The following is a 25,134-nucleotide window of genomic DNA, read 5'->3' as shown; positions in this document are numbered from 1 at the left end:
ACACGCGCAATACGATGCTCTATTCCAGTGATCGCTACCCGTAAAGGGATATTAAAAAGGGTTGACTAATAGCTTAAGAGTTTTGATGAATGGCGATAAGCAGTTGATGTATTTGTTGTACTGACACTTATAAAACGCTCCAGAAAATAAATAATTGTGATAACATGGCAAAAAGGGGGGGGTGGGGGCAATATTGACCGGTCTTACGTGCGAACCTGCAACCGGCCCGCTATATCTAAGAAACGGGCCGGGCCAGTCTAGAACCGGACAGGTGGCAACCCTAAGTTACATACGCGGCAATTCAGCACTCACCAGAAATAGTAATAGGCACTCTCTTTTTTTTCTTAGAGTGAATAAGTATGCACACGTATATAATAGACTTAATGGACATCACGACAGACGTTATGAGCGGCACCATGTATAAACGCCCCTGATATGGCAGCAACGTTAACGGTTCAGGCTATATGAACTACTTCTTGAGAGTTCATTTTATATTTAAACATGTTTAGCTGCTCATACGGGATGAATGCAGATTTTAGGTCACTAGAAATAGACTCCCGTTTTTTTTGTCACACCTGCAGCTAACATACAGAAACTATTTTAAGATGAATGTCAGTTTGCTGCATACATCAGACATCGGTTTTGTTTCAGAACACGCCCTGTTCAGGCAATTTGAATGAGTGTTGCGAGGTCAAAAGGTGGTGATGTGTCGAGTCCGGTTGGACCCGTCTTGTAAGATCGTGTGACATTACGTGACAGCTAGTTGTGTCTAACTGCGATGAGTCTCAGATATTGTCGATGTCAGCCATTGCTGAGTCTGCCTGTGTTAAGGATCATCACGCCGCTGTTATATAACTGTTTAAAGCATTCCAGAAACAGGTAGCTTTACAATGAATGTATAACACTAAATGTATATTATCTATAACATTGATTCGCAATCGCGCTTTGAGTGCAGTGGTAAACGTCCCTGAAATAAGGTTGTTGAAAGAATAAACGAAGTTTTTGAAAGGTATAATACAGCATATGTCAGCCACACTAAGCATTGTATTTAGAAAAAATGTCAATGCGTACCGGGCACCTCTAAAGAAACGCAGAAGTACCAAATGCTTTCTTTCTTTACAGCGCACAAATATAACTGGGTCAGCTTGTATTCATTTGTTCAAATGCTTGCTCACATAGCACTAGGATATGACGTCCTTCGTCTAGTTTCTATACTCCTGCACAAACTTTCCTCAAGGGTAGTTACACGCGCGAGGTTCTGAACATTGAGAGTATGTGTGTTGGGTCTGGGGGGGGGGGGGGGTGCACACTAGAGAGCTCACCTTCTTGCCGACTCATGATCACAAAGAATGCGAGTAGCACTCCGAACAGCAAGATGACAATTGCCGGCGGCAGTAACGTCTTCCAAAGGCCACGAGACGATCTGCGAAGACAGTATTAACTGAGTGTATCGTGATGTATCGTGAACAACGAACAAGAGGTATAGAGGAACAAATTTACCTTGTTTATCCTATATAGCTCCGCATCCGCGCTAAGCAGCCGCCCACAGCACTTTCCGGAGTTTACATTGACTAAGTGCAGCTATAAATGTGTTCCGCGGCAAGTTGAATACAGGTATACACGTAAGGTGTGATGTTGTTGATATCAGTAAAAGTGTTGGCAGCAATATTAGCGATCGCAGCTGTTCAGCGTACGACATAAGTACGTTTTACTTAATTCTCTTACCATCAGGCACGAGCTGTTTTTGCATCAAAATCATATATGAGCCCTCGTCTCAGCAGAAATATGCACAAAGCAAGCAAAAGGAAATAGTGGAAGCCGGACAGGACAGATCCGTAAGCTTGAAACTTTTTTTTACTACTACTCTGTCCTTAAAATAGCTTCAGAACGTTGAGGAAACAGAGTAGAATAAGTGCAGTTTGAGATTAATTTTCACCGCATAAACAATGAAAGGCGTGTGGAAAATTGCTGGATAAGCCTGGTGTACTTACGCTGTCTTCATCACTGTCGTCACGGCTATCCAAAATAAAATCAAAGACGGTAAATGCTTGCACAAGAAAACATTGACCATCTTTTCTTTTTCTTTCTTTTTTTTCAAGTCTTACCTTCGAGAGCCGATAAAAGGTTCGTCATTCTGACCGTCGCAAAAACTTCTGAAAATGAACGCACGCGAAGCTCTAGCACTGCATCGTGGTTCAGAGACTTTTCGTAATAACTCGCCGTTAATTAATGTCGCATTCTTACATGCATAAAGCTTTGAAACTCACTAAATCAAGCCGCCAGCGTAACGGCTGTTAAAAGGACATCGTAGTCATTCAATCTATGCGTAAGAGATCAATTTTAACGCGTCATTGTTGTGCCAGCAGTGGGCGTCCGCTTATGCATTTTACGAGGCGTAATTGCCCTAGTTGATTAACGCTCATATGATTAATGCTTAAATTAGATGCTTCTTCGCATTTCTTCGAAGTTCAGTCATCAAGCAATTTTGAAACAAGTCGGCAAAAACAATAACGCCGTACGTCACGCGAGACAAACTTTTGAAATACCTCTTACGTGGCTGTCACATGTGGCTGAAAGACTTAAGTGACGAGCGAAACACGCTGTTTATTTTTAGCTTATGTCTGTTCCAACGCAATCATAGTCATCAATCCCAAGCCCCCCCCCCCCCCCCCCCACCCCTTACCGCTAATTCCGATCCGTGCTTTCTCTCCTCACTTCTTCACCGAGAGTTCAATCATCCAAGCTTTGCGTTCCGCGATCGTCCGCCGGCGCGCAGAAGGTCACGGAGGCCACGCTCCTTGCTTGCGTTGTTGATTTGCGCACCACCAGCTGCCGCCACAAAGCCGACCACTCATGTTTTCTTCTCCGCCACAAACGCTAACAAGCCAATCAGATGGGTCACGCAAGTGACGTCGCAAAACCGCCCCAAAGGCTGGGGCATCTGAAAACTCGTGTGGCAGTGCCACTGTGACCTGCAGCGACGTGCGTTTCTAAAACCATATAATAAGCACTATACGCACAGCGTTTAAACCAGTATATTATTGATCTGAGTGACTTACGCTTCCGGATTGATAGGTTTGTGCGTAATCGTGAATACATTTAAGGCGGTTGTAACGACTGCTGCCCTGTCTTCCACCCGGAGCTGTACAGCGTAAAGCGCAGTTATTAGTACAGGAATGGAAGTACTCACTCGTGCTTCTCGGCCCCTTGTAGAAGCGGGAAAGCAGAAGAGCGGCTGAACGAACCAAGAACCATCTGTGTTAAAGCGATGGCTGCTGCTTCTTCTCTGGCGCGAGCAGGGCGTGGCGATCTTGACGATGATCACTGTCACTGCCATCGCAGATGATCATGATGATTTCCTTTATGGATGGCTCACACCCACTCTGGGTGATTGGCGAAGAAACGAATAACTTATAGATAACAGTGGTCACATATGAATTGTATGACTAACGAATTGCATAATAATTAGAATAAATTAATAATGTTAATTTAAAAAATCAAAATCAAAACCGACCTGATTCAATAAAGAATTTGTGTACAGTGAAACAGACATCCCGCTGACAATTAGCTAATGAGGAGGCTCCCAAGGATATAATATTAGTAGCAATGACATCCAATCTAGTTCGATTAAATGCCGCTTTGAGAACGTTTTCCCTCGGTAAAGTGAAGCGGTTACGTCATAAAAAATAATGTTCAGCTGTTTCGTCCTTGTTGCATAACAAGCAAAGAGTGGAAGGAGCCTGACGAGCTCTACGCATATAAAAGCTTAGTTTTGGAAAGCGACATCGTAATTTTGTAAAGGTAACTTCATTTTTCTTGTTGAACAGGAATTCATGCGCCAAGGGAACAAGAAGTGTCGATATTCGTTTAGATGAATGATTAATGTTTTACCAGAATCTTTAACTATGGCACGCCTTCTAAATCTGTCAAGAATTATGAGTGCTGATGTGGGAATTTTTGAGAGTATCGGACCGAGAGCGGCTTTCGCCAGAGTGTCCACCATTTCATTCATTTTTATCCGTTTGTGGCCGGGTACTCAGATTATTCTGATTAAATTTACGTTGGTGGGAACAAGAAAATGAAACGTACGCGATAATTGAGAACCACTATTTGCAGCGAGCGCTGAACACAAAGATAACGAATCTGCAATTATGGCCACTATTGAGGTTGATGGGCTGAGCTTTCGTAAAGCCATAATCACCGCTAGAAATTCCACCGAAAATACTGATGAGAAATCGGGAAGTCTTAATGGGAATGACCAGCTGAAGGTCTCGAGAAAATACGAATGCCAGGTTTTTCTCCGGATTGTGAGGCATCTGTAGCTATGATATTTGTTGTATTTATCCCCTCTAAATGATTTTGTAGTAGGGCGTTTAATATCTGGTAGGGTAAATGTTTGGCATGATTTGGATATATATCGTCAAAAATTATTTCAAGGTTGTGTCTTTCCTTTTTAATGGAAGAAACTTCACTCAGTTTAACATCTAATGGTCCAACAAGTGTTTGTACGTAGCCCACCTGCGGTATATGAAACCGAGGCCAGTAAGACATACTGCTCACTTTGAGTCATGTATGGCTAACACTTCTACACACAATTTCACAGAATGTCCCCTCAGTCAGCGTGCTTGCAGATTAAGCCTGTCTTACAGCCAGTAGATCAACTGGCAGAAATGTGCGGATTCTATCTATTGGGCCTTTTGGTGGAGCAAGGTGTATTGTGGCAGTCAAATAACCTTAGTTAGGTTACGTTTTATACTTGCTTTGATCAACGAAAACCGATTATTGTGTTGCTAAGTCAGGACAAAGTCTTTCTTGCGAGGTAGTTGTAAGGTTTCTTACCTATAGTCGGTGACAGCCTAAGAATAAATATAAGCTCCGCCCACGAGGCCGCATTGCTCATATTTTGCATGCCTCCGCGCTACAAACGAAGTAGTTCCTAAACAATGGCAATAATTTTCACGCATATAAACCTTATTTTGCAATACTGCACTGATACTGAAATAAAGAAAGCAAAGGCAGATAAAATAAACTGTGAAGGCACGAAGTTCAGCGTCAGCATAACAATATAGCTGTTATTTAAATCGCACCCCCCGCCACGGTCATCTCGGAGTCTATACGAAGAAGTAACGTACATCTCAAAGGTGATGTTTCTGAGCAGCACCTATTTTGGTATTAAAACAAAAAATGCCAGATTTAACATAAAACTTAAAATAAAGGAATCGTTATTTTATGGTTTCAAAGAACGAAACACAGACATTATTCGCATTTAACAAGGTCGTTTCTAATTTTTTTTTTGCGAAACTTTCGCCGCCAGCTTTCTTCACTGTCTGCTGTAACTATGGCAACTGTGACTCAAAGGGAAGTATGGCGGAGTGATCTGAGATTGCCTTCGTGAATTAGGACTCTTGTGTTGCCGTTAATACCGCATTTGCGTCTCTAGTCGCCGTGCTTGTCATCGTGTTTGAGCTAAACGCCAAGGCTTCATTTGACGTCTTGTTTCAACGAAATAAAAGCGTGTAGCACACATCGCGTTTAATTGTGGGGGTCATTGCATGCGTTACCGTTACTTTCACGCCAAGGAGATGTACGCGGCTAAATTGGAGTTGACTAAAAGCTTTACGTGGGATTGTTTCTCGCCTCGACAACTTGCACTGGCACTGCCATTACCCCTTAAGACTTTGAACGTTCAAGTTTTTAATGAATTTACTATTTATACTATTTATTTATTACATACCAGTTGTCGCCCCAGACAGCAGAGGGGCACACGTTTACTGGAAGAGCCCCCCCCACGGGCCCCCCTGCCATATATATATATATATATATATATACACTGAGGCTGCGATCGGTTGCCATACGACAAATTGGAAAAGTATATACGCTTCTCAAAAGACAGTTTATTTGTCAACGTTTTGATATCAAGGCAAAATTTACGAGGCTTCGATGCGCTTTTATAGCATCGTCCTCCGTGCAGGTAGAGCGAGGAAAAAAATAAACAATAAAAAATGTAGAAATGAAAAAAATCAGTAGCGAAAAGACCACACATACACACTCGGACATAGAGAAAACGCGCGCATCTTCGAAGAAAAAAAAGGAAAACATATAGATGTCTATATAGATAATATCGGTGGACACAATCAGTAAGCACATTCGTTTCGTGCATTGTCAAGCCCCACCTCTCCGGCTCCCCCCTCTTCATTTGTTCGTGAAGCATAGTGAGGGAGTGAGGCTTCAGAAGAAGGGATAAGCGCTTAAACAAAAGGGTCTATGCACTATGAGCTTCACGAGTTTAATATAAACAAATTATCTCTGCGTGATACATGCACACAATACACGCGAAATGCAAAAAAAAAAAAAACTCACGTTAGACAAAAACAAGAATTCCAAATATGATATCGTGAAGTATGATGCAACGCCATTAAAAACAAAAGCTTTTTTTTTTCACTCAATAATAGTTTTAGCGGCGTTACTTCAGTTACGATCACGATCCATGCAATCGATGTGCCACAGAGAGCGCATTATTTCACGGTTTGCAGACAACGATTACCTCGCACGGCGTTTAACATTGCAAGGCGTTCGTGCATCGAGCGTGAGACTTACGCGACGGGCACTTCAACCTAGCACATCATTCTGAGCCGGTGGAACTGAATTCCGTTAAGACGACGCAACTGCGCCAATAGGCACACGTCACAAAATCACACACGCACCAGATGACCACAATTATCTTCTTATAATGCACACACCACTGCATATTCTCCACACCTGGTTTGTTTACTTTCGCAATGTGTTGCGCTAACGGGCTGCGTTGGTGGCTTTCTTTCTCTCACGCTTCGTCCGTACATACGTCGTTTATATAGGAGCACGGCACGGCGCATATCACAATAGATCACCAAGATTTCAACGTTGCGAGGTCCAAGTAATACACACACACACGCACACGCACTTGTGGCAACGCTAACGCCATGGCTTTTGCGGGCGGTAAATCGTACACAGACGCGCACATTCCGACTTCACTTTCACCTCACTGCACACGAATGAACGCGACGACAATCGTCGATGTGGTGACCCTCTGGCGATATGCTTGGTGTATCCGAGCGATGGAGGGAACACACGCCGTGTTGCAACTTGAAGCTACCGAAACGACGGAACGCGCTAAAGCGTTGTAAAACACTCCGAGCTGCTGCCGCTTCGGTGATCTCCAAACGCGGCAGTCACAAGCTTCTACTGCATCGGATGACGACCGGCGAGGATGATGCTGGGTACGTACGAATAACAGTAGGAAACAGCTTCTTCTGGAAGAAACAAACACCTCAGGAAATTCGAATTGACAGTTCTCGGTATTGGTGCAGCGGTACCTCGCCTCTCGTCGCGAACGGCGCCATGTTGCATTTTTCATTGGCTCGTCTTAACCGTTACGTCATGGTAAAGAGCGGCCGTAGTTGGACGCGCATAACACAAATGGACAGCGGTAGAGTTTACTTTTTATTCTTAGCTTGTCACCGACTATATATAGTTCGCTTCGTCCGACGAAGTAAAAAAAAAAGCCCATCAGAAGGTAAAAAAAGTATAGTCTCTTGTAATTAGTAGCCACCTTACCTGAGTGGCCTACAAAATACTCTTCGCGCAGTTTAACCTAAGTTCAATTATGTACACAGAAGCCCAGCCATAATAGGGTTCACCTTTTTGCCATAATAGGGTTCATCCTTCACACAGTGTTTACTTATATGACAGCAGGCACGTTCTTTCAAAGATGTGCGAAGAACGCACAGATATCAATATTGCTTGGAGCCTTAATGCCCGCCTTCCGTGAATCGCCATGTAGCTTGGTAGAGGATGGCACTCCATTGCTGACGAGGTAGTGTAGTATTGAAGCACAAACCCAGGGACCTGAAAGTAAAGAGAGCGAAGTGTACATTCATCGGTTAGTGGCCTCCAGCACCATGTTTTGAGAGAGAATATGCTTTAATGGAACACGGCTGTAAAGGGATTATCGTGGGCGGGGCCACTGTTCCAGGGCCCCGCTGCGAGCGTGTTTTCTTCTTGTGGCATTACCAGTGACGCACTCGTTCCTGTATTCAATTCATAAAAAAAGCTACATTTACTTTATTCACTAAGAGTCACCTAGCTGAGTTGCTGCTCTTGAAGTTTTACATTTAAATGCTTGATGAAGGCGCAGATGAACGTTTGAAGTCATAGACTGAACTTCACGGTACTGGCACAACATACGTTTGTTCGAAAGACCGAATGAAATGTAACAAAGGTTCACAATGGTGAGATAGATAGTGACATCGTCTTAACAAGAGGCCCAACAAGAAGCAAGATAGCGACTTTCAAGCGACGATGGAATACAACTTTTTTGCCGACCTATGCCTACGCTGCACAGTACTTAATCTACTTGAGAGAGCCCTTAAGCTGGGAAATTTCCAACCAAAACAGGTCTTTTTAGGCATATTCTGAAACGTACGTTCTTCTGTTCGAATTTTTCTGTTTCATTTCAATGACACAAGCGCGACGGAGGCCCGATGGCTCGGAAATGTCGAAGACAGCAAGCCAGCAGGCAGCTGTGAAACATTTTGTTCCAGTAGTGCCGCGTTCTTTCGCCGATGACACATCTGGAATCGAGAGCGATGACTTGGTTTAGGCGTCGCATACATAGAACGTGTGTGGTGTTTCTCTCGCTCTCACTACACTCAAAAAGCTCGCGATGAGAAGGATATAATAAAGAAAATGAATGATGTTAAAGGAAGACGGGCAGAAAACACGAGGTGGCAATACCGGTATCATAGAGCCAAGCAGAAAAATATAAAAACTAGAGTAGAGGTATTGAACCGGCAAGGCTCGGAAGATGTCAGCTTAATCTTCATTCGTAAAGGCCAAGGAACCTCAGTGAAACAGAACATGCGAATCATGCGGCGTATATGACAGAAATGTTGCAGTAATATTATTGAGGTTTTAACACCTTACACCAACGCTGATATCCGAACATAGCGCAGTTTTACAGAAGGAAAATGGACTAGACTGGACAGGAAGAAGTTTTGTGGACGCACTTAGTGCGTAGCGGGCGTCTCCAACGTAAGGACCAACAGGGAATACCTGGCGGCCGATTCATGGGCCTGCTGGACGGCCCATTGCTGGTCGGCGCGAAGCTAGCTTCTGAGGAACCTCTTCCACTTGTCTGAGGTAGAGTCGGGATGAGCGTTTCTGCACTCCTAGAACATGTGTGCTAGTGTTGCCGTGTACCCACACGAGGGGCACGTGCAAAATTTTGGCAAAATTTCTGAAGGCGTATATGACAGAAATACTGCAGTAATATTATTGAGATTCTAACACGTTACACCGATGCATTTGCTTATAACGTAAACCAAATTTGGCAATGAAACGAGACACAATACTCTCATAATAAATTTTCTGAAAAACATCACTCACTAGAGACCTTGCGGAACGCGACAGGTTCCACGTGGGCAAAAAATATTTTCTCTTCGAAATATTCTAACAATTCACTGTTTGCCAATACACTTGAGACTGTCGCGATAATGACTGGAGCATTTGGCGTGGAATGACCTTACATAGACTTCTTTCAGTGACTCTCAAAATTGAAAGTACATTCGTGATCGGCACGCTATCAGCGTAGACAAAAAAAAAGGTATCTACGCTAACTTTCCAAGCGCGGCTTTCGTTATCGAATATTGAAACAGCCAGAAACTTTGCTGTCACTTGTTTTCGTTCTCCATAGAAACGGCTGCTGTGCTGTGACTTCGGACCACCGGATGGGAGGACGGAAAGGGAAGAACAACCTGTCAACGCGGTTAGACAGCAGCGCATGCAGAATGCGGCACTTGTGATCGGCGCTTCTGTGCTTCGACAGCGCGTTGAGTTTCCGTCATGGCCAACCGGTATTTCAACCCTGCCGACTACTGCGTGCTTGTGGCCGTGCTGGGCGTTTCGTCGTTAATAGGCGTGTACTTTGCCTGGAAGGACCGCCGCAGCACCAATAAAAAGGACTTCTTTGGGGGAAGTAGGCAGCTACAGGTAAGGAAAAAAGAAAATAATGTGACAAAACTGGGTAATAGGTACTTCACGACGGCCAGCTGCCAAGGTCATCGCTTCTTTCGAAATTTTTTTTTTTCGAATAGGCAGCGCACAAAAGAGCAACGAATACGTACACATAAAAAGACGCAAACACTTCTGTTTGCGTCTTTTTATGTGTACGTATTCGTTGCCCTTTTGCGCGTTGCCTATTCGAAAACCATGGCTCACCAACTAGCCCATAAAAAAAAAATTTAAGCAACTTTCGAAATTATTTGCCAAGAAAAATACACAAATCGTGCAAACGCAGGAGCTACATCTGGATGCTTAGCACCATGCATGCTTGGGCGCATTACGTAAACAGTAATGATTCCATCCGTGAGTATGCGACCATGTTTCTTTTTGTGTGTGTGTGTGTGTGTGTGTGTGTGTGTGTGTGTGTGCGTGTGTGTGTGCGTGTGCGTGTGTGCGTGTGTGTGTGTGTGTGTGTGTGCGTGTGTGTGTGTGTGTGTGTGTGTGTGTGTGTGTGTGTGTGTGTGTGTGTGTGTGTGTGTGTGTGTGTGTGTGTGTGTGTGTGTGTGTGTGTGTGTGTGTGTGTGTGTGTGTGTGTGTGTGTGTGTGTGTGTGTGTTTAGTATAACGACTATGAGAAATTGCTCGCGATAACCGCGTCATGTCGCCGGAGATCTGGCCGCTAGAGGTTTGAATCTTATGGAAGCGTTAGAGTAAAAAATTACGCCGATATAACCCAAACTGTAGACGCTGGAAATGAAATTACGGGCATTACTTAGGCCTAAAATTTAGCATTTCAATCCCTGAATACTGTACAATATAGCGACATAATAGCTACTTTTTGTATTCGTCTAACAGAAAAAATCTCGTATTGTATATATGTTTCGGCATTCAATACAGCCCCTTGTATTAGTGTTCTAGCTTAGTAAAAAAAAAAATTGCGCAGCTTCCACTAGTGGCGCAAGGGCGGAACCAACACTGGCGCTGGGCGGCCTTCCATGTTTCTCTTTCCTTCCTCTCGTTATTTCTCTTTTTCTCTTTCTCTTTGTTTTTGTATCTCTTTTTGTCTCTGGTTCTTTGTATTTCTTTCTCTCTTTCTTTCTCGCTCTTTCTATCTTTTGTCTCTTTCTTCCTTATTCTTTCTGTCTCTTTCTCTCTCCCTGTCTATTTCTTTCTTTGCCTTTTTGCATCTTTTGTCTCTTTCTTCTCTTTCAAATGCGAAGCATTTCTTATCGAACCTTTGGCTCTATGAACGTTTCTATCTATCTATCTATCTATCTATCTATCTATCTATCTATCTATCTATCTATCTATCTATCTATCTATCTATCTATCTATCTATCTATCTATCTATCTATCTATCTATCTATCTATCTATCTATCTATCTATCTATCTATCTATCTATCTATCTATCTATCTATCTATCTATCTATCTATCTATCTATCTATCTATCTATCTATCTATCTATCTATCTATCTATCTATCTAGCCGCCTACTTCTGGGTGCTCTCGTGATCGCCTCCTTAACTTGGTTTGGACCAAAATTGGCATGGGAAGGTAAGAGGATGGGACGAATATGACTGTCGGTTCATGACGTGAATAACGTGAAAATCCTGTCGCGTACATCGTCAAACCCTTTCCGCCTGACACGTGTGGCAGATACCCGTTTACCACGGGCCACAGTGTACGGGTATACACCACAGGCGATTGACAGTTTATATCTACCCAGGAACGGCGAGAACAGACATGGGTAATTTAAATGAGAGAGCGTTAAGAAAAACTGAGATCGGCAGTGTTGACCCGACGATTGGAAAGAATAAAAATTAGAATCCCAGCAGGAATCGAACACAGGCATTTTGCGTGGCAATCTGGTATTCTACAACAGAGGCACGCCAGGTCTAAAAACTGGTTTGGAAAAACTGCGTATGCAGGCGTGATGTCGGTGCAACGTCAATTTTTGTTGTGGTTCTGGCAATCTAATTTTACAAGAAATCAATAAACACTACATACGTACACCTACGATAGAGGCGTCATGTCAGATTAATGTCTATGGTTCCAGTGCTGTCGCCGCTCTTATGACAGTCTAATAAACATCACATTTTTATTCCTATGATTCAGCAAGTTATATTGAAGCATTGCTCAACCCCGGAGGAATACATTATCGGAAGTTACGTATGATATTCACATGATTGCGCCATTAAGTGCACTTTCGATAATACTGACGTATGCACTCTAACCTGAGGGCTGACGTTACGTCGCACCATAAGTTACCCTTTTTAAACGCCAGTGTTGTTGACGTGCCTGCTAAGCCCATGATGTGCACATAGCTACTACACTTACAACAACACGTCGATCGACCATGCAACGCGCTTGGCTTAAAGCCATAAAGTACACCATAGAAGTACTCGCTGGCTGCTTCGCATGAAACCTATTACCACAACGCGTGGGATCTGCCGAATTTTTTCTTCTGCTTTATTTTTGTGTGCCTTTTTTATATATATACATATACATATCTGGGACATGACGGCAATGGCGACAGCAAAAATCCGCCGCGAGTGTCCATATAATTAATAAAAGGAAGAGATGGTGGCTTTCGCCTTCGATTCATCTTAGGGGAATGCATAAAGGACCATGTGAGTTTTTATGAGGTTAAGACTCGCAGTTTGATATTTGTTAAATGGTTGCTTGGTAAGGGCTGCACAAATTGTACTTGACAAAAAAAACTAATTTTCCATGCTTGCTTGCGCACATGTTTCCTGTTACATTGTCCATGACGGCCAGCAACATGTCAGCCATCGCCATGTTGGGTGTGCCTGCGGAGAACTTCCTCCATGGCTCCCAGTACATGGTCATCGTCGTCGGTGTCGCCATAGCTAGTGTTCTTGCAGCCCACGTGTTTTTGCCCGTTTTCTACGATATGGACATGATCAGTGTGAACCAGGTAGGCTTCTCTCTCCAAGGCAACTGCTCCAGAGATAAGTTGACCATACATATTTGTACCTATTTGTTCATTGATATTCACATCTTACAGGTTTCATGTAATACCAGCAAAGTAAAAGTGCGTATATTGTAGAGAAGCCACACTTACACATGCAGTCGTACTCCTTGGTGCCGCGTTTGATAAAAAAATGTACTCGTAGGCCCGGTGCTTTGAATATATTACCTTTTTTTCACTCACTAACACGTTCAGTTACGGCTTTCTTCTTTCTGCAATAAAACTCTGGAATGCCTTATGTGCAGACTGTCCCATGCCATTAAACGAGCTCCTGGTCGCCGTACTAGATTATTTTTCCAATATGCGCTTGACTGGGCTTTTTAGATGCGAAGCATCTTATGGCGGAGTTCAATCCAGTGGTGGTGGTCGTGGTGTGTGGCGTGACCACCCTTACTGCGCATGCGTAAACCCTCTCCACTCCCCCTCCCCCTTCTCCACTCCCCCTCTGAAACGTTGGCTCGACATGCCGAAACGCTGCTTCGCACTGCTTCATGGTCCCCTTTAGCGGGAGATGGTGTGATTTTCTCTCGTGTTTGCCTGTGTTCACTTACCGATGTTAACTGGTCAAATTAATAGCTTGCCTTTATCTTGCTCGTGCAATTTTCTGTATCAATTACTCCCTCTCTATCCCTGCCATAGGGTTTCAGTGTGCGCAAATAATGAATAACAATGTGTTAGCCTGGGAGCAAAGTAAATACTCCTTTCAAACATTTATTTCAAATGAGTAATTCTTTCATATAGCAGAGATGACACCTCCAGCTTTCGTTGAACATAAGCTAGTTTCATGTTATCAATTTTCCTCTCTATTGCGATCACAACGCAGCAGTTTTGTCATTTGCTAACTTGCAGACATGTCGCGTTTATATGGCGAACATTGCGTATATTCATTAGTGCTTGCCTTTCTTTCTTGCAGTACCTCGAGAAGCGATTTTTTTTCTTTTTTTTTTCTTTTTTTTACGACAGATACTTGCCCTTAAGGCATAATATTTGTTGGGTATATTTGTGTTAAATGTGCGCCGTTAGGCCGGTGTTGTGTATGAAGTGAGGAAGTGTCTTATGGAATGTGTTGTCATGTATCCATCGGTCATAACTGTTTGTGTCACTGTAGCGAAGATCAGCTTGCAGGAGATGACGGGAGCGTTCCGACTGTAATCCTTGGCATGTCCATATAAGGTGGTATGCATCTGCTTGCATCACCGGAACAGAAGAGTACGGGCATGTATCACCAACTGGTAAATGCGACCAGTTCCATGTTGAGAGAACAGCTGGTGTAAGGGCCACCCCTGCCCGAAGCCTCCTAAGCACGACTTCCTCCGCCCTAGTAAGGTGAAGGGGGAGAGAGCAGACACACGGTGGGATAAGAGCGCGTGTGTCCTGCCGGAGAACATTTTTACGGGCACGGAGTGTATTTAGGGGTTGAGGTGGAAGGGGAATAGATGGGAGGTCTGTATTAGGAGGGCAGTGTGCCTGTTGGTCAGCAGCAATATTGTGAGGGTTCGCAGCATGGCCTTGAATCCAGTGTACCCTTATGCAAGTGCCTGTATTACGGTTCATCTTATGTATCGCCTCGCAGATTTCCATCACCTTGTAAACTTTCTTGAGTTCCTGGACAGCCGCTAAAGAATCGGTGAATACGTCAAGTTGCTGAATTGTAGACAGCTTAGAGGTGACATCCCGCACTGCGTCATGAATGGCTTGAAGTTCCATTACAAGAGGACTGGCTTCCGTAGATAGATAACGCTGGTGACCACTGGTGAAATTATGCGTGGTACTAAGGAATGATGTCCTTCCGCCGTCTTGTAGGATGGCAGCATCTGTATAGACTTTGCAGACGTTAGCGCATGGTGCTTCGATGACAGATCGTTCGTCAATAATACCTGATGTAGCGCTGCGCCGTAACTTGGTTGTCTTATTAGATGTGATGGTGGTGAATTCCCAGGGAGGCATTGTATCGGACTGATGGTCAATGGGAGACCCGCGTTGAAAGTGGGCATGCAGCGCAGCAACAACCGGAACAAGTTCCTTTTTTATTTCACGCGCTTTTTCCCTTTGCGAAATTAGCTCTGCAATTGTGTTAAGCTGGGCGTGCTCCTGTAAAGTTGGTATCGTGGTGATGCGGGGTAACGCTGTTATTGTGCGCATGGCATTTCAATTCTGTGCCGATCAGGAAGATTATCTCCGCTTTGACTGTGATAGAAATGGTAACGTAGGGTTAAACATCGAACAAGGTTTAGTAAAATCTGTACGTCCTCTAACATAAGCGACATTTGTCAATTTCAGTGTTTCTACATGGGAGCAGTGCTTTACGGCCCGTCACTTGCGCTTGGCTCGGGTGAGTACCTTTTCTGTGACAGACACATCATGTTCGTGCCACTGTAGTTCATGGGTCATGGGTAGTAGTTCATGGGTTCATGGGTAGTAGTATAAACAAGTGAAAGCTTTGGCGGCAATAAATAACACATATTATGTCTCAAGTGCACGATCAAGCCGACAACAGTACTCGTGCAAAGGAACAAAAAGGGGAGAAAGGTAGTAGTTGCCACTTCATACAGAGGATTAATACAATGATCGTTTTAAAAATCGATTTGATTTCCTGCAACGTGTCTATAGCTTAGATAATGAATAGAGACAAACTGGCTTACATTGCACGTCCTTGTAGTTTGCGACTCGAAGCATATTGCGGCTTTTTTTTTTCGCTCTCAGATGGGACTTACGCGTTTTTAATGTTGTGTTTGTGTGCGTGCGTAGGTGTGTGTGTGCCTGCGTGGTTGTGTTTATGCTGACCCTTAAACCCGCAACGCACTGCTGAACGAAACCACTGGCGGAAAGTTCGGCGTGACATATCCATCCTCTATACCACCTTTCCTTTTTTATTGAAGACACAAGCTTCAAAAGTCCTCATGAAAATGAATATGCAAATTAAAATAAAATGAAAATGAAATACAAATTAAAATTAAAATAATCACGATAAGGCCTCCTGCCGTGTCGCTAATGGTTTCGTCCTCACCTATGCCAAAAGCATCAGCTCTAGCTAACTCCCAGAGGGACTAGTGTACCACTACACAAGGCCGCGTCGATCCCGGTCACAGCGTTACTGAGGCTCAAATCATCAACGAAAACAACGCTGTTCAGAGTCGTGTAGTGTAGAAAGCACATGCTTCGCGTTCTGAGCCTATCACGGAGGCCGGAACAGCCGTGTGACTCAGTCAAACAAAGCAACATTACGAGTACATGACTTAAATGTTATACCTGCTCTCGCTATTGCGGAGCACAAAGCGCAAAAACCGGGCAAAGTGGCCAATAAAGTTTCGCCTTAGAACTGAAGGTCCTGCTTTTCTGTAAGCGCACACGGGGAACTAGCGTGTAATTAAAACACTGACTATCTTCCCTATGACAACTGTTCGATGCAGTGACAGGTCTTGCAGTGTGGCTTTCCATCGTGCTGAACGGAAGCGTTTGCGCCTTCTACACGGCAATAGTGACTATTTCCACATGCTGAGCGCATAGTTTTTTCAGTACTAGCGGCCGCTGACAGTTTACGCGGGAATGTTTATACATCTGTCTAGTGGCACCAGGGCAGCGCACATGATTATCGTTATAATCCCCAAGGCACCGTCTATGCAATTATCAATTATCAAAAAGCCCTTATATGGAATATTGTTTGTTATTGCAGTAGTCAACCACTTCTCCAGTTTGACATGTGTAAGACTAGCCAAGGTAGCCAGTTATGGCAAAGGTGACCTACGAACAAAAAGCTTGTGAACTGGGTTTTTAAACACGCACTCACACACGCTAAAGTTGTTCGCAAGAGCAGGTACGACCGAATCACAATGCAAGATACACCATTTGTATTAGCGTAGGCAACTGGCCAATGCCAAGCAACTCCAACAACTAAATACTTTGGGATCTCGGCCCCGTGATACTTCTATTTCAGGCTCTTATGGGCGATATTGCTTCTCAGTACTTTCTATAACATATTTACACGTGTGGGTTATACGGACGCTTGTAGCGGTGCTGTCCGCGCTACCAGGTGAAGCTGTTCATCCGTCTCACGAAGTTCTTGTGGCGCTTCAAAGACTAAGTGTCTCATAACGGTTTCACAAGGACAAATGCGCTTTAGCAGGCGTTTCATCACACAAATAAGAATACTTTATAATGCGGTAGGGTTGTTCACATGTGAAGTTATATAAAATACTGGCAAACGGAGGCCACACTAGAGTACCTGAAATTAATGTAACGTAGGAGATGCAAGATCTTCAGGGCACTGTTGGCCTTGTCTCTTGATGTCAGTTGCCCGTTTAATGTTCAGGAGGTGCCACAAATACAGAGCAAATAATGGCACGTTCACTTAGTGCTAGGGTACATCCTTACTTCCCTTCCCCACAACAGATTCTGCATGATTCCTTTAAATAGACACCTACATTGTGGTGCAGCCGATATGAAATGCATGTGAGATTTGTCTTCCGGGAACTCCGCATTCGTATTGTTGTTGCTGTATGTCAATATAGCTGGTGCTAAATGTAATTAGTGCTGTTTATTATGCACTCATGAGTACATAATAAGTAAACCTCTGAAAGGTGTCAAAAAACACCTCTTCGCAGGGAGGCATCAAAGCTGTCGTTTGGACTGACGTCGTGCAGATGCTGTTGATGATTTTCGGACTGCTGATCGTCCTCATTCAGGTATTACCGCCCCCCCTGCCCCGCTTCGTTTTCTCTCTTTAGCGTGGTGCTGTTATATAAACGCTTAAAATACGGGCTTTACGATGCGCTGGAGAATTTAAGCAAGAAACTACGACGGCTTCAAGAAGCTACAAATAATAGAATAGTGTGTCCTATACATGGTGTTTCAAGAAATATGTCCGAAAATCATCAAATATAGGAAAAATGGAATATTTGCTCGCTCGCTTCATAACAACTTTCTCTGTGGTGGCAGGCATCTTAAGATGACTAAATACAGCAATTACGGCAGTAATTAGAAAAATCAATTAGTGGAGACAGGCGGTCGGGTCAAATGGGAGAATTGGTGTCCTTCCTGCGAAGAGGCCATTGGCGCTTTGAGATTTTGAAAAATCGGCCTCTGGTATATATTGCGGAACAATGAAATTCAACCAAATTCAACTGTGAAACCGGAACCGAAGCTCCGATGAGCGCAACTAGCAGATGACGACGTCACTGTTCACAATGGCGATTGCAGTGGTGTTAGTTCTTCTGCATTTGCGGACGTACTTACGTGCACCCTACGTGGCCTAATCGCAAAAGAAACCCGTACAACCGCGAAACGAAGTCGATCGATGATTGGTACAACGACACTCGCTCATTCTGGAAGCTCATTCTGGAAGGCTCTTCGCAGGAAGGGCTGCAATTTTTCCATTTGACCCGACCGCCTGTCCCTACCAATTAAAACGCTAATTAACTTAATTTGTTTATTTGATCTCGTAACTGATGTTCCTGCTCTTCTTAAGATGTCTGCCGCCACAGAAACAGTAATTATGAAAGCAGCGTGAAAATATCTTTTTTTCTTATTTTTGAGGATTTTCGGCCACATTTCTTGAAACACCCTGTGCACAAACAAAACAGTAACATTATTTTAATTAGTTAATAGCTGGAGCTTTACATGCAAAAACCACGATATGATTATGAGGCGCGGCGTAGTGGAGGGCTCCTTAAATATCGATCACCTGGGGATCTTTAACGTGCACCTAAGTTTACGGGCCTCTAGCATCTTGCCTCCATCGAAATTCGACCGCAGCGGTCAGCTTCAAACCCGCGACCTTAGGGTCAGCAGTCGAGCACCGTAAGCACTGTAGCAGCGTGGCAGCTAGTAACGTTCCATATGTGTGATCATGCAAACAGACTTTGGGCTGCGGATCATCCTAGTCTGTCGTCCACAGCCATACAAGCTAATAAAAATTGCCCGTCTGGCCCTTTCACTTTTATTTTGAATACACTTTAAATATTACTGCGGTATAATTTGACCTAAATATGTCAACGGAAGTTTACGCGTCTTGGTTCCCCTCGGTTAACCTTAGAGACCACTTTCGAGAAAGGCGCCCAGTTAACCTTTGCGGCATGTTAATTATTAATCATATAGACTCGCTACTTGTAGCTGGTGCTGATTCAAGAGCTGTGACAAGCAAAGTGAAAATAAGATGCTTGCGTTCTGACATGCTAAATGTTAAGAGGGGCTCGTTGCTTAATATTCGTCATTATTCTGTTCAAATGAGATATCATACTAGGAGCAGTTCACGCGAGTGAGCTCTTTTGTCGTGGTCTACCTGGTTTGTCGAATAACAAAGGAGATAAGTAGTAATTTCTGAAGTTCAGTGGTGGATAAAGTGTACTTGTCACAGCTACTATCGTTGCTATAAAAGCAATAGACGTATATCTCATTTTCTTTATTGAATGTGTCGCCTGTGCTTCTGCAGGGCTTCATTATGACCGGTGGGCCCAGTGCAGTTTTCGACGCTGTCAACGCACAAGGGCTACTCGAGTTTTTTGAGTATGTATAAAACGGCACTATACTACAAAAACCAGTGACAAACACAGCTCGCAAGTTTGAAATACGGAACCATTCGTCGAAAGCGACTACAGTAACTGCATAGGCTGATCAGGCCTCTTGAAAACTACGACTAATAATTTTGCCCAACTGCATAGCCCATATCTGATAACCGTTCTGGGCGGTATACTGCAGGATGAAGTACTGCTCCAGAGATTTTCAGTTACATCCATATGTATCAGCCTACTGCCGTCTATACTTGCTAATCTCTTACGCAATCTTTGTCAATTCTGCAGCTGCTATGGACCGCGTTTATATTGCCGCATCATCAATTCCCTTACTCTGACACACCATCGGTTATCTATTCTAGATCTGTCATGACATTCGTCCTAGAATTTTGCTCAACGTGCTAATCCAAACCAGAAAAAAGTTTGGCATCTAATCAATAGACTCGGCTTCCTTTTTCTGCTATTCTCCAACCTGTCTCTTGTTGAGTAATAATTATCTTCCTAATACGTCTTGTCTTTAATAATTTTCTTAAAATAGCTTGTTGTGCACGCTGCAGCTAATTTTAAAGGCGAGCTTGTTTGCTCAGTGCCGGGCACTATTGCCTCCATCTACAGTGAACTCTCATTTGAGTGAACTTGAAGGGACCGAAAAAAATCGTTCAATTAACTGAAAATTCACTAAACTTAATATTCACAAGAATACGGAACAGCACTGAGCACAGCAGACATCAAGTCAAAAGTGCGAAATGCAATTTATTTTGAAAAAGAATTTTGTAATTTTCATTTGGACCGGCATCCTTAAAGTGCAAGAAGAGACAAAGCTGTCCAGATGGCACGTTTCTGCGCACTGCCTCTGGCACAGCTTGCTGTTGTGACACGAAGTCTTGGAACTTTCTGATATATCCTACTGCCTCGGCTAGATATACAGGATTTGAACCTGCCTCAGCAGCCATTATAACTTCTTCGTCGCGCTATTCTTCTTTCGGTCCCTTACGAACACTGGAAACAATTTCCAAATATGGTAGTTCTGCGCAGGTACTGAAGCGCACGTGGCTCGTTCTCGACTGCCTCACGGTCGCTTTTGCCTCGGTGGCGCTGCATGAACAAGCCATGTTGCACCGCCGTCGTTGATGGGCGTTTTGGGGGTGGCTAGCATCGGCTACGCCAGTGCTGCAGAGCGCAAAACTTAATTGAATTAACCTCAAAAATGAACCCGGTTCCGCAGATAAAGTTCGTTCAACTGAAATATTCACTATTCAAAATTCGTTTAACTGAATTATTTTTGCATATAATGCTTTGGAAAACCACCGAGGATTTTCTAAAAGTTCGTTATTCTGAAATATTCGTTAAACCGACGTTCGTACAAGTGAGAGTTCACGGTATTGACTGGGTCCTGAGGAAATTGTTGCGTCGATGTCACACACAGCGCAACTGCCACAGCTTGCAAATTACAAAACCGCGCTTTTGAAGCACAGTGAACGGCCGAATGCGCAAAGAAACATTGCCTGGTGTGAAGTTGGTGGTGCCGTCTGTAATAATTGCATATAATTACAGATTTTGCAAAACGCGTAGCATGAAAATAAACATCAGTCACCTCATCAGATGTAGTTGTACAGCACTTGGCGATAGCTTTGGTCCATATAAAACTTCAATAGACACGTTGGATGCGCAAACGTTCTTTTTTTCTTGTTAATTAGTTTTGAGACTTCATTTTTGCGATCTGGAGTTAAGTCCATCTATAGTCCGTATGAACTTAAGAACTCCGGAGAGGCCCCGCCCGAACGACCGAAGACCGGCAGCCGATCACATCCGCCACTAAAGAAATAGTCCCGTTCATGAGCTTCGCAGAATTTTCCGAAGGCGGGGCACCGGCCGTCCAGCTCATGACGTCAGTCTGGAGTGTGCGCAATTGGTGCAAGCTTGTGTGCATCCGCATTTGAGAAGGAGATGCCGCAGACTTCTAAAGTTGTATCCGACAATAGTTTATATAGCTAGCTTGCTGCCTACGAACCTATCTACTTAGTATGCATTCATCACTGCCAGCGTAATCTGATTATTTATTCTGCTCTACTTTGCAACCCGCAAGCATGAGCTTGAACTCTCAGAAAACATTCACCTTCTGGAGCGTCGTTGGCGGGACCGGCGTCACGTGGATCGCGGGATTCTGCATGAACCAGGTCATGGTACAGCGCTACTGCGATCTTGCGTCAATTCGCAAGGCACAAGCGTGAGTATGCGCCACCGCCAGCAGCTTTCTGCTTTTGTTTTCTAGTGTACAAATTATTCCCGTAATTTCCCTTCCCAAGTGTACGACCTCCAACCGCGCGCGTGTCTCCTTCATGAAGTCATGAAGGCATGAAGGTTCGGCTTTCATGAAGGACTTTCATGCCTTCAAACGACAGTACGAGGGTTCCTGTATTTGTTGGCTTGAAACTTGCAGCGATACCGTCGTGCCGCACCACAAAGCTTCGCTTGTCGCCCACGTTCACTGGGTAGAATGGCTTTGATATTTTTCTAAATAACGGTAAAGATATTTGTTTTTGCAGTTTGGAGGTATTCGACATAAAGTTCGAAGGGTGTTGAGCGTGCGTGATCACGTCGTAGCGTGCACCAAATATCAGAAGGTAGGCGTGGTATATAAACTTGATCTGATAAATGACACCTTACATGCTTACGCTTACATAGGCTGACTTTATGGGGTTAAACGTCCCAGAGCGACGCAGTCTATGGGAGACGCCGCAGTGGAGGGCTTCGGATCATTTCGACCACCTGGGTTTCTTCAATGTGCACTGCCATCGCACAGTATACGGGCCTCTCGAATTTCGCCTCCATCGAAATGCGACCGGCGCGACAAGGATCGCATCCGCGTCTTTCGGGACAGCAGCCGAGCCCTAAGGCTTACTTAAAGTGTCAGTGCTGCCAAATTCTGGTCTCGCTTCATTCCTTCACCGAACGTCTCTTACTGAATTAACCCTTTTCCAGATCATGCTACCGCCAGCTTTAAACTTCACCGCTTCAGGATGCTAGGCGTTCTCTCCTGCCTGAGTAACATCTGTGCATTCTACTCACACTACAGCGCCGAGGCATATTCGTATTTTTGAGCAGCAGGCGCGGACCTCATGCTTGCGAATAATTTATACATGTTTGTGCACTCAGGCTTCCATGTTGTGGATTGAAAAGCAATTTCTCTCTACAAACCCTGATTCGCGGAGTTTACTTCTCTGGACCGTCTGGAGCGTCTTCTCTGGACCTAAACAAGGTTCACTCAGTAGCAGCCTCAGCCTCGCTACAAAACTCCATGATATCTTCTTTTGGTATTATTTTCGTACGACTCTGTATCACATTACTTTTGATGACTGCAATATTTCACTATAGTTCTTGCTTCACATTGTGTCCACGGTCCTTCAGGTACATAAAGTTCATCTGCTATACCTGCTTTAAAATCCATCTTGATGGATTTCCTTTCGTGACAATTAAACCGAACAAAAAAAAACCCTACCGATGTTGTCCAATGATGGTTCACTTATGGCTTTCTCGTTGGTGAACAATTATGTTTGGCCTCACCCATTTTCTAACTTGCAACCCTGACAAGATTCCTCATTTTAAGTATAAAATGGCGCATGCAAGTGTTAGCACCGGTATCATTACTTTTTTTTCTTTTTTTAATTTCCTTGTGCTCATCAAATTGCTTGTTTGTTTGCTTGCCTGTTTGTTTTTTTTTGTTTGTTCTTTATATGTCTACCTGGTGTATTTGCCTGATAAGCTTTACGAAATTGAGATCCAGGTCGTCCTCCTTCAGAAATCCCCATAGGAATTCCCTATCTGCATTATGGTAAGCTGACCCAATATCTAGAAACGGTATTCGTAATGGCCATCCCTGACCATTGAAATCTTCCCGCACTGACGAAATGCAAGAATACCGTCCTCTAAACAGGTGGTCAGGGCTGCACCCATCCCCTAGTCTACTGAATATTTCGATTTTATCTATTCCTTTAAACAGCTCAACTTTTACGACTTTCCGTGTCATAGCTACATTGATAATGTTACTCCAACGGGACTGTATGGGGCTTCTTCTCTTCCTATCATCTTTTTCTTTATGTGTTATCATAGATTAGATTCCTGCTGTTTTCTTGCCGCCCGGGTGCATGATGTATGCTATGAGCGTCCCCTTTATGGTGGGGTGGTGACCTGTGCTAAACCAAGTTCGAAAATACTTTTTTTAATTACTATTCTCAGTTCGGGCTAATGCCTTGTCTACTTCTATTAAACGATTAGAAAAAAAAAAGCCCACACATTCACACGCCAACTTTCTGCACCTCATGGTAGAGTGACCTTAATTCCCCACTATTTATTTCTGGCCCTTCTCCCTGCTTTTCCGGCACCAATCCTTCCACCGTCTTTTACTTATTTCTATCCCGGACCTGTTTATTTTCGCATTGTTGTTCCTGAAGCCCAAGGCTTCATGTAGGCTAGTCCCCAAACATACAACTGGTTGGATCGGACGAGGAGGATGAATAGACTTCATTGATTCTAAATGGGAGTATGAATGGGGGAGTCTGCTAGAGCTGCGGCCCCCTAGGTCCCACCCGCGCCCCCTGTCCAGCACGGGTGAATATCTCCGCATTCAACTGGAGTAAGAAGTGACACCTAGTGCCTCCGTTGGTAATCGCCTCTCGCTCCAGTAGCGACAGCAATCGAACGAGGGCACCACGCATCTTGCGAGCTCGCTGGAGCTTCAGGAGCAGTGAAGCGGTGGCTTCAAACGAAAAATCACACGGTCCCTTGTACATTCACGTAAGACGATTTGAAGGCGCAAGCCATCTTCTTTTTTTTCTCAGTCACTGTATTGATACTGCCGCGCCACCTACCGAAAGCTTCCCGCACCTGACGTGGTCTTGCACTGCCTCCAGGATCGGAGGCACCTCACCTGATTTTGCACTGCCTAAGTTGATCGGCCTACCTTTGACCAGGCGATAATGGCATGTGATGACGTCATCATCTGACGCCACAAATGTCGGCGATATGTGACGTCATGATGATGTCATTATGACGTCGTGTGGTGACGTCAACACGTGATAATTTTTCCATAACTCGTGCTGGCGCCGACGCCGCAGCACGCCGACGCCGCCGACGCAGTACGCCGGTCAATTTTCGCGTTTGATAAGGTATCTGAGGCTTTCTCCTTAGAAAAAATATCGTACCCTCACTCCGCACACACGACAAAAGATATTCAGAGCTACATCCCGATTTTATTTCAAGCAAAAGCGCTTTGCAAACTCACTAGGTACAATTCGTAAATTGCATTTGCAATGTCGCCACAGAGTATAATAAATTACAAACGTTCATTTACTGATTCAGTTAAGTAAGTAAAAATAAAAGTGGTTTCACAAATTGGGGACGTCACTGGAAAACGACAGTTTCTGTTGATGAAATTTTCTTTTCCCTCGGAAACCATATCTTCAAGAATTTTCCACAATATTCAGAAAAAACACCCCGTATATGTATGATCGCGCGCGAGAGAGAGAGAAAGAGAGAGACAGAGCTCCACCTTAAAGGACACGAATGTTTTCGGCTTATGTGCAAACTCCTACATGCTAC

At 44.0% G+C, this 25,134-nt stretch overlaps 1 protein-coding gene across 1 annotated transcript in view; it reads left to right on the top strand.

The window, feature by feature from the left end:
* The first annotated feature begins 9,736 nt into the window (after positions 1-9,736).
* Positions 9,737-25,134, top strand: part of LOC119394605 (sodium-coupled monocarboxylate transporter 2) — a 35,101-nt gene continuing 19,703 nt past the window's right edge. Inside the window, 9 exon segments of the mRNA XM_049415913.1 lie at positions 9,737-10,026; positions 11,695-11,719; positions 12,729-12,976; positions 15,181-15,231; positions 15,311-15,362; positions 16,441-16,508; positions 17,632-17,712; positions 19,458-19,531; positions 21,623-21,763. Coding sequence (XP_049271870.1) covers positions 9,880-10,026; positions 11,695-11,719; positions 12,729-12,976; positions 15,181-15,231; positions 15,311-15,362; positions 16,441-16,508; positions 17,632-17,712; positions 19,458-19,531; positions 21,623-21,763 — 887 coding nt within the window. The 5' untranslated portion in view covers positions 9,737-9,879.

The sequence above is a fragment of the Rhipicephalus sanguineus genome, chromosome 5 (assembly GCF_013339695.2).
Source record: "Rhipicephalus sanguineus isolate Rsan-2018 chromosome 5, BIME_Rsan_1.4, whole genome shotgun sequence".
In the NCBI taxonomy this organism is placed as follows: Eukaryota; Metazoa; Arthropoda; class Arachnida; order Ixodida; family Ixodidae; genus Rhipicephalus; species Rhipicephalus sanguineus.
This window is presented reverse-complemented; position numbering and strand designations above follow the sequence as displayed.